Source organism: Corvus kubaryi, unplaced genomic scaffold (genome assembly GCF_017639235.1).
Source record: "Corvus kubaryi isolate FWS band 111438036 unplaced genomic scaffold, C.kubaryi_AGA036_p1.0 37300, whole genome shotgun sequence".
NCBI lineage: Eukaryota > Metazoa > Chordata > Aves > Passeriformes > Corvidae > Corvus > Corvus kubaryi.
In genome coordinates, this window is record NW_024581093.1 from 397,522 (window position 1) to 406,464 (window position 8,943).

Here is an 8,943-nt window from a genome sequence, read left to right on the forward strand (position 1 = left end):
CCCGCGCGCGCGCGCGCGCCTTAAAGGGGCCGCGTCTTAAAGGGGCCGCGTCTTAAAGGGGCCGCGCACGGCAAGGACGGGGCACGCGTGTGCGCGCACAGGTGCGCGGACAGGTGAGCAACACGTGAACACGTGAACGGCGTGTGTGTGCAGGCGTGCGTGGGCGCACACGCGAGCACGTGGAGGGGCAGGGAGGTGCAAGGGTCCGTGCACGCGCGCGGCTGGACAGATGTTCGTGGGGGCACACGCGTGGCTCCAGATGTGCACAGGCCGCGCGCACACACACACACAGAGGGACGGGGCGTGCCACAGAGTCAGGGAATAGTTAGGGTGGAAGGGAGCTCTGGAGATCATCCAGCCCAAGGCAGGGGCACCTGGAGCAGGTGGCACAGGAACACGCCCAGGTGGGACTGGAATGTCTCCAGACAGGGAGACCCCACGCCCTCCCTGGGCAGCTGCTCCAGGCCTCTGCCGCCCTCCATGGACAGAGGTTCTTCCTCGTGTTCAAGTGGAACTTCTCGTGTTTTAGTTGGTGGCCGTGGCTCCTCTTGCTGTCGCCGGGCACCACTGAACAGAGCCTGGCACTGTCCTCTGACACCCCCTGATGGGATCCCCTCCCAGCCTTCCCTTCTCCAGCCCGCCCATGCCCAGCTCCCACAGTGTCTTCTCACCAGGGTGATGCCCAGATCCCCCAGCTGGGACTGGTTGGGGCAGGAGAGGGTGTGGCCGGGGGGGAGGAGTGTCTGCGACAGGTATAAAAGGTGAGGTGAGGCTGACGGGGGTGATCCAGAGGAGAAGAGCTGGGATCTGCTAAAGGTGGGGATGGTCCACTGGATTCCCCCACCATGAGGCTCCTGGCTGGAGATACCCCTGGAGCCCCTCAGCTAGTGCCTGGCTGGAGATATCCCTGGATCAGCAGGGTTGGGGGTGCTCCCATGGGTGTCTCTGACTCCCAAAGCCCTGGCTGCCCTCTCTGAGGGCCCCGAGCACAGGCACAGCCCCGGGGATGGTGTCTCACCTTTGCTCCAGCGCTGACTCAGGCTCCCACGTGTCCCTTTACGAAAGAGCCCTGCTGGCAGGGGACTCTGCCCGGGCGGCCACCGCTGGCCTGGCCCCTGCCAAAGGGCAGGACCAGCCCCTGTAAAGGCAGCGGTGACAGAGCTCAGGCTCAGTTCTGTCACTGGAATTACCAGTGGAGAGATCTCAGAGCTCAGGCTCAGTTCTGTCACTGGAATTGCCAGTGGAGAGATCTCCTGGAGCAGACAGGAGCTGAAAGGAGTGGAAGATCCCCTGGAGCGGAGTGCAAGGTACTGGTGGGAACAGGTCTTGAGTGGACAGGAGCTGACGGGACCACTGTCCTTCCTCCCCACAGGCTGCTCCGTGCTCCTTGGAAGATGGATTACGCCAAATCCCTGAGCCAGCGCCTGGCTGTCCCCGTCTCCAAGTAAGTGCCGTGGAGCCCCTGTCCCCAGGATGGGGACATCGCATCAGAGCCCTCCCTGCTCCCCGGGGTGCTGGCACTGCCGGGGGGTGGTGCTGGCTCTCAGGACACTCCGATCCCTGTATCCCTTCCCAGATGTGTCTCGGCCAGTGCCTCCATGACCCAGCAGCTGCTGGCGGGCCCGGCCCCACCGCCCCGGCCCTACCGCGTGTGCAACTGGGACCGCAGCCTGCGCAAGGGCGTCATGGCCCCGAGCCTCGCCGAGCTGCTGCGCCAGGTCTGTCTGTCTGTCTGTCTGTCCGGGCTCTGGCTGTCCGTCCAGGGACCGTCCCCAGCCCTGCTCACCCCCAGCCCCGTTGCAGGCTCAGAGCGCCCTGGCCCTGCCGGCGCCCATCGTGCTGGTGCTGGACGAGGACGGCACCGCGGTGGAGACGGAGTCGTTCTTCCGGACGCTGGAGGAGGGCACGGCACTGATGGCCCTGAGCAAGGAGCAGACCTGGACTGCCCCCAAGGTGAGGGGATCCCTGAGAGGGGCAGGAGGCTGGTTTTGTCCTGTCTGGCCCACACTGGAGGTGGGACTGGGAGGGTGGGGTGCACCGGGTGACCGTGGTCCCGCTCTTTCTTAGACACGTGGCTACCAGGTGAGCCTGTCCCGCAAGCCCCCACGCAGGATCGATGTCGCCTGCGTCACCTTCGACCTGTACAAGACCAACCCGAAGGACCTGGGCTGCCTCAACGTCAAAGCCACCCTGTATGGCACCTACAGCATGTCCTATGACCTGCGCTGCTACGGGGCCCGGCGCCTGGTGAAGTGAGCACGGGGGGCTGGGGACACTCCGGGAGCAGGGACACTGCCCAGCCCCTCCGTGGCATGCTGACCCCTTTCTCCCTGCCCAGGGAAGCCCTGCGCTGGACGCTGTTCACCATGCAGGCCACGGGCCACGTCCTGCTGGGCACCTCGTGCTACATGCAGCAGCTGCTGGACGCCACCGAGGAGGAGCAGAAGGAAGAGGAGAAGAGCCCTGTCCCCCTTCAGAACCTCCTGCCCCGCAGCCTCCCTGCCCTACCCTACAAGAAGATGCTGCAGTGAGGGCTGGCTGGCCTGGCCTGTCCCCTCCTCTGTCCCCCCAGCCCTCGGGGGTCCCAGCACCCCACTAGGTCAATGCCTGGGCAGAGGCTGCCGTGGTGGCACAACCTCTCCTTGCACTCCGCTGGCTGAGTGTGGCCAGATCTGCTCTGGAATAGCTGCTGCTCTGTAAATATATTTATTTAAGTCAAGTTCTCCTGCATTCAGCTGCGTCTTGTGTCATCTTTGTGGGGGGGACACCCAGGACACGCAGCCCTTGCACTGCTTGGCAGGCTGAGGTGGTGGTGTAAGAGGTGAGAGGAGGGGACCTGTCGCAAGTGCTTCCCCAGGGGAACTGCTGCCTTCATCACCCTCCTCCTCCCTGGCACCAGCGCCTGTCTCCCACCCCCTGGCACTGCAGCCACCCACAACATGGTGATGGGGCAAATCCCAAAGCCCCTGGCCTGTGGCAGCTGGCGCCATGCCTGTCCTTGCTCCTTTTAACAGGATGAAAGATTTCCCTGCTCCTTGTGTCCCTGACTGTGCAGGGCTGGCACAGAAGGACAGCCCTCATGCCCTGGAGGAGGTGTTCTGGTCCCTGGGGTCCCCAGCCCCCGTGGCAGCCCTGGGCAGGGGCTCACTGTGCCCACTCCAGCCTTGCACATCCCCCAGTGCTGGTGCTGGCCTGGCTCTGTCCACGGGGATCCCAAGGGCCCACCAGCTCCAGGGATATCAGCTGGGAAACAAACCGAGCTGGGGGCACTGGGCTCCAGCCACCTGGCCCTTGGGGGGCTGTCCCTGAGTGTGCAGGGGGAGCCCAGAAAGATCCTGAAGCACAACCCCTGCCAGAGAGGGAGGGAGGGCAACAACCCACTACCCACCTGTGCTGGACTGGGACTACTGGGCTGAGCTGTGGGGAGGTGAGAGGCCACGCTCTGGCAATCCTTAGAGCCATTCCCCCCACCCCGTGTCACACTGTGGGGGACACCTGAGCTGAGCCACACTCACCTGGGCACCTACTGCAGGGCCGGGAGCTGCAGCGCAGGAACTGATCATGTGGCAGAGACCTGAGCCCCAGCTGGGGCTGTAGGGACTTAATTAGCCTGATAACTAATGAGGATCAGCACCAGCTGAGCCCCATCTGGGAGCAGCGCCTTTGCCCCATGGCACAGATGTGTGACCTCCCCGTGCTGACGCAGTGCCACCCAGGGGCACCAGGGACAGCGTGGGCACTGCCCTGCCCCGCCCGTGCCGCTGTCACCCCATGGCTGTACCCACCCGGTGGCCACCTCCCCCGGCCCCTCGGGCTGCCGGTGGCCGTGCCAGCCCCGCAGTGTCCCCGCCCCCACGCAGGTGTTTAGCAGACATATTTATTTCTGTACACACTTATACACACAGCTCCCAGGGCAGCTCCATCCTCGCTCCCAGCGCCGGCTCTGCTCTGCGGCAGGGCCACCCCCGTATTTCCTGGGGTACTGGGGCCAAGCCTGTACCCCTCGCACCCCCTCCCCAGCCCCGTAGTGTCTACCTGGGGGAAAAGCCCCCTGCAGCCCCCAGGGCAGCGCCGTGCACCATCCCCGTGCCTCAGTTTCTCCCCGGGAAGAGGTGGGGGCTGACTCCCACCAGCACCACACTCCCACCGCAGGGTCCTCACCCCCCAACCCGGGTGAATTTGGGGTTCCAGATGCTGCAGCTGCCCCGGTGGAGCCTCCTGGGGGTAGTCCTCCATCACCCTGACCCCTGCACGGGGGGTGTCAGGCACCGGTTCCATCCCCCAGCCCCTGCAGCCCCCCGAGCGGTGGCGGGGGGCTCTGGGGGGGCTACTTGACGTGCTCGGCAGCGTGGGAGGAGCAGTAATACTTCTTGTGGGCGATGAAGGTGGACAGGCTGCTGAACTTGATGTTGCAGAGGCGACAGTACCTGTGGTTGCCGTTGGGCACCGGGCCGGGCACCGCCTTGGCCGGAGGGGTCTGCACCCCCCTGTCCGTGTAGGCCGGGGGCGTGGGGGGCTTGCGGGCAGCTTCCCGCAGTCCCTCGGGGGCTCCGGGCGAGGCGGGGGCCCGGGGGGAGCCGGGGGGCCGGGGGCTGTCCCGGCCCTCCTTGGCGGTGACGCTGTCCCGGCGGAGGCGGGGGCCGGGCGGGCGAGGGGGGGACGCCGCGGGCAGCGGGGGCTCGGGCGTCCTGCCGGCACCGGGGGCCAGCGCGTCCGGGAGCCCCTGCCCGGCCCCCGCCGGCGGCTTGGCCACGAAGAGCCCGTGGGCGTTTCGGAAGTGCTCGAGGAGGTCGCCCTTGATGGCCCCGTTGAGGGGACAGTAGGGACAGGCGGCGAGGGGACCCTTGGCCCCCGGCGGTGCCAGGGGACCCTTGGGGTGACGCTGCAGCGAGTCCGCGCCGGGGTAGGGGATGCCGGGGCTCCCCGCCGGGGCCGCCCGCACCCGCACCGATCCTTCGGTGTCCCCCTCGCCGGGGCTGCCGGGGCTGCGCCGGCCCTTGAGGGGGGCGGCCATGGCCCCCTTCATCTTCTGCAGGTGCTCGAGGGTGCGGGGCTGCAGCGGCGTGGCCGGGCACTGGTACTTCTTGTGCGCCAGGTACGCGTCCAGGCTGTTGAAGCTGATGCGGCACGCGGTGCACTCGTGGTAGTCGGCCAGGGGCAGCAGCGGGGCCGGTGTCGGTACCGGTGCCGGCTCGCTCTGCCACCGCGGCTTCTTGCTCAGGTCGATGGGACCCTCGGCGTCGGGGCTGGCGCGGGGCTCGGGGGCGGCCGCGGGCGGCTCTGCGGGCGGGGGCTCCGGTGCCGGCGGGGGCTCGGCGGGGCGGCGAGCGGCGCCGTGGATCTCGTAGAGCTTGCGGCGCTTGCGGGTGCGCAGCGGCTGCGGCACGAAGGGCACTTTGGGGGCGGCGGGGCGGCGCAGGGGAGGGTCGTGCCGGGAGGCGCAGTAGAAGCGCTTGTGCACCACGTAGGTCTCGTGGCGGCTGAAGCGGATGTTGCACGCCTCGCACAGCGTCTTGCTGGGGTCCTCGTCCCCCTCGTCCCCCGCCGAGCTGCTGGGGCTCTGGCTGTCCTCGCTGCACCGCCCCGACCCCCCCTCCGCCTCGGGGGACCCCGCTTTGGTGCCCCCCTCTTCAGCCTTGCCCTCTGGCGCGGTGGCCGGCGGTGTGGCATCGCGGCCGGCGTCCCCGTCCCCTGCCACAGGGCCCTGCCCGTTGCCCGCCGGAGGGGACAGCAGCGTCCCCGGGGCGGGGGGACCCTTGGGCACCCCGGGGGGAGCTTTGAGCTTGCGTGCCCCGGGTGGGCTGTCCTCGGCCAGGTGCCGGCTGGAGCAGTACAGGCGCTTGTGCACGTAGTAGTTGTTGATGTTGTTGAAGGTGATCTCGCACTCGAAGCAGGTGGCTCCCTTGGGCACCGGCGTGCCCGGGTAGATGGCGGGCGGCACCGTGCCCCCGTGGCCCTGCTTCAGCCGGCTGTGCACCAGCTCCGACATCTTGGCCAGGATCTCCGACGCCTGCGGCACCACCGCGGCCTCGTGGCCGAACACGTACTGCGGGAGGAAGACGGTGCCGCCGGCCGTGCCCGTCCCCGGCTCGCTGGGCACGGGGCTGGAGCCCGGCGTGGGGCTGGCGAGCTCCGACTTGACCTTGGCCGAGGGCAGGCTGCGGGGGGACGAAGTCCGGGAGCCGGCGTCGGGGCTGCCGGCCCCCTCCCCGCTCTTCGGGGCCTCCGCCTCGCTGGCCGGGCTGCCGGCCGGCTCCTCCTTGATGCGCACGGGCTCGCCGGACGTGGAGGAGGAGGAAGAGGAGGAGGAGGATGCCGATGAAGGCCCTTCCCCGTTCTGTGGCTGGGCTGGGGGCGAGACTTTGCCGGCCCTGGGGTCGGGGGGCGAGGCGGGCGGTGCCGGTGCTGGTGCCGGTACCGGGGCGGTGTCGGGGCCGGGCGGGGGGCCGGGCAGCACCACGTGCTGCGGCAGGGCCGGCAGCGCCTCGGGCAGGAACGCGCTCAGGCTGCACTTCCGCAGGGACGCGTTGTTCGGCTGGCTCAGCCCTGCAGGGGGACAGAGGCGACAGTGTCACCGACAGCCCCGGCACAGGGATGCTCGCCCCGTTCCTTGTTCCACACATCCTGGCAGAGGGATGCTTGCCGTGCCCCCTGTTCCCAACGCCTCTGGCACAGGGATCCTGCTCTGTTCCCCATTCTCAATGTCCTGGCACGGGGACACTGTCCTGTCCCCACCTCCCTTCCCACCACCAGGCCCAGCTGGGGACAAGCCCTTGGTGACAATGCCATCCCGTGTCCCCCATGGCCACAGCCCCAGGACTCACCAGGAGCGAGGGGTTTGGCAGCAGGAAGGGCTGATCCTGGTGAGAACACCTCGCCCTTGGAGCCCGGCTGGCAGATCATGTGGTTGGTGACCAGGTGGCTGTACAGGATGTCCCTCGTGGTGGAGATGAAGCCACAGCTGTGGCAGACACCTGAGGGGACAGGGCACGGGGCTGAGCGGGCAGGGTGGGAAGGACAGTGCCCATCCCTGGGCTGTGCCGGAGGGGACGGGGCTGTCCCCATGGGACACTCACCGTTCAGGGTGTCCGTGTGCACCTTCAGGTGCCGCTCGCAGTTGGCTTTGGTGGTGAAGGCGGACAGGCAGATCAGGCAGACGAACGGCCGCTCTCCTGCCGGACAGATGGACACTCAGTGCTGAGGGGAGGGGGACAGGGACTGTGGGGACACCCACAGGGCCACCCCACAGGGCCAGATCCCTCTGTCTCTGCGGGTCTGAGATGAAGACCTACCAGTGAGCTGTGCCAAACCAGTGGCCCAACTGGGGAGAACTTCATCCCACTGGTCACTGTGCTCCAGCCCCATATCCTCCCTACCCCTCCAGTAGCTCAGCTGGGGTGAACCTCCTCTAAATGGTCACCATGCTGCCACCCCCCAGCCTCCCTGTCCCTCCAGAGGAGGGGTGCTGTGCTGTGCTGTGCCATACCGCTGTGGCTCCGCATGTGGATCTCCAGGGAGCTGGCACTGGGACAGCTCTTCTTGCACTGTGGGAAGGGGCAGACCCTCTCGTTGGGATATGTCTCCTTGGGCTTCTCATCCAGGGCGGGGGAGCCGGCGCCGGCGCTCTGCCGGCTGGCACAGTAGTACATCAGGTGGGCCTGGAGGTTGCGCTCGCTCCGGTACCAGATCCCGCAGTCCTTGCACGGGAACACGTCCTCTGTGGAGAGCAAGGGACAGGGACATCGGGACAGGGACATCGCTTGTGTGACAGGCTGGGGAGCCCTGGCAGGGTTGCGGTGCTGCCTGTCCCGCCCCGTGTGTCCCTCCCTGCGTGTCCCTCCCCGCGTGTCCCCAGCACTCACTGTTGACCACGGCGGTGGCCAGGATGGCGGCCATGCCGGCCTGCTGTGGCAGCAGCTGGATGTCCGAGTGCAGGGCTGCCGGGTACGGGGACTCGCCGGGCTCCGCTTTCACCCCGTGGTTGGGGACAGCTGGTGGCTCTGCCATCACGAAGGCGCTCAGGGGCTCGTCCTCCCGCAGCGCTCGCGTTGTCCGGCACCACAGGGCTTCGTCTGGGGTGGGGGGACAGCGGTGAGCGGGGATCGCTGCATCCCGTCCTGCCGCCTGCCTGGCCCGTCCCCTCTGTCCCGCCTTGTCCCCGCGGTCCCGGCAGCGGCCGCTGCTTCCTCCCGGCCGTGGCCTGGAGATGGCGGTGTCTGCCCGTGCTGAGCCCCGTGGAGCCTGCCCGGACCCGCCGCTCCGGCTCGTGCCTGTCTCTGCACGTATCCCTGTGTCCATCCCTGCATCAGTCCCTACATCCATCCCTGTATCCACCGCTACGCTCATCTCTGCATCATCCCTGCACCCATCCCTGTGCCCGTTTCCACGTCCATCCTTACACCCATTCCTGTGCCCATCGCTGCATCCATCCTCGTGTCCATCCCTGCATCCATCCATCCATCTTTACACTCATCTCTGCACTCATCCCTGTGCCAATCCTTGTGCCCATCTTTACAACCATCCCTGCGTCCATCCCTGCGTCCATCCCTGTGCCCATCCCTATGCCCTTCCCTGTGCCCATCCCTGTGCCCATCCTTGCTCCCATCCCTGCTGGGACCTTCCCCTCCCCAGGGACGCTGGGACAGGGACGTGCCCAGGGACAGCCAGCGGTGGGACAGGGGGAGCAGACACTGGGACAGGGGGACACAGAGGGGGACCCCTCCCCTCCCACCCCCACTGCCCCCAGTACCAACCCTTCCTGTAGATGACGGCGTTGGCATCGGGCTCTCCGGGCACGAGGGGCAGGCGGGACAGCCAGCAGCTCTCGTCCCCCAGCACCAGCGTCACGGGGGGGCTCTGCGGGGCAGGGACAGGGGGTCAGCACCGGGGTCACACCGAGGGGCTGCCAGGGGGGTCACAGCGCTCCCCAAAACCTGCTGGGGT

The 8,943-nt window shown here is 67.8% G+C and overlaps 2 protein-coding genes across 5 annotated transcripts in view; one reads left to right on the top strand and one right to left on the bottom strand.

Moving 5' to 3' along the window:
- The first annotated feature begins 6 nt into the window (after positions 1–6).
- CIDEC (cell death inducing DFFA like effector c) lies at positions 7–2,730 on the top strand. 2 transcript variants are annotated; one of them, XM_042027042.1, is made up of 6 exons: positions 7–101; positions 1,373–1,444; positions 1,577–1,718; positions 1,804–1,953; positions 2,068–2,252; positions 2,339–2,730. In XM_042027042.1, the coding sequence occupies exons 2-6, from the start codon at positions 1,395–1,397 to the stop codon at positions 2,529–2,531; spliced, it is 720 nt and encodes a 239-aa protein (XP_041882976.1). In that variant the 5' UTR covers positions 7–101; positions 1,373–1,394; the 3' UTR covers positions 2,532–2,730. The 2 variants fall into 2 exon arrangements, with proteins under 2 accessions (XP_041882976.1, XP_041882977.1); XM_042027043.1 differs by lacking the exon at positions 7–101 and adding an exon at positions 172–816.
- A 1,133-nt stretch (positions 2,731–3,863) lies between these two features.
- The window catches only part of LOC121664058 (zinc finger protein 469-like), a 188,440-nt gene continuing 183,360 nt past the window's right edge, over positions 3,864–8,943 (bottom strand). For all 3 annotated transcript variants that reach the window (XM_042027044.1, XM_042027045.1, XM_042027046.1), the window contains 6 exons: positions 8,754–8,857; positions 7,863–8,072; positions 7,487–7,717; positions 7,077–7,172; positions 6,825–6,974; positions 3,864–6,546 (listed from right to left, as the gene is read on the bottom strand). In XM_042027044.1, the coding sequence (XP_041882978.1) occupies positions 4,328–6,546; positions 6,825–6,974; positions 7,077–7,172; positions 7,487–7,717; positions 7,863–8,072; positions 8,754–8,857 (3,010 nt within the window). In that variant the 3' untranslated portion in view covers positions 3,864–4,327. The remainder of the gene's footprint in view (positions 6,547–6,824; positions 6,975–7,076; positions 7,173–7,486; positions 7,718–7,862; positions 8,073–8,753; positions 8,858–8,943) is intronic.

Excerpts from the sequence above, each read along its gene's own strand:
- CIDEC (XM_042027042.1), top strand. The coding sequence starts at position 1,395 with ATGGATTACGCCAAATCCCTGAGCCAGCGCCTGGCTGTCCCCGTCTCC. Across the intron at positions 1,719-1,803 it reads TCGCCGAGCTGCTGCGCCAG|GCTCAGAGCGCCCTGGCCCT; the intron begins GTCTGTCTGTCT and ends GCCCCGTTGCAG. Across the intron at positions 2,253-2,338 it reads GGGGCCCGGCGCCTGGTGAA|GGAAGCCCTGCGCTGGACGC; the intron begins GTGAGCACGGGG and ends CTCCCTGCCCAG.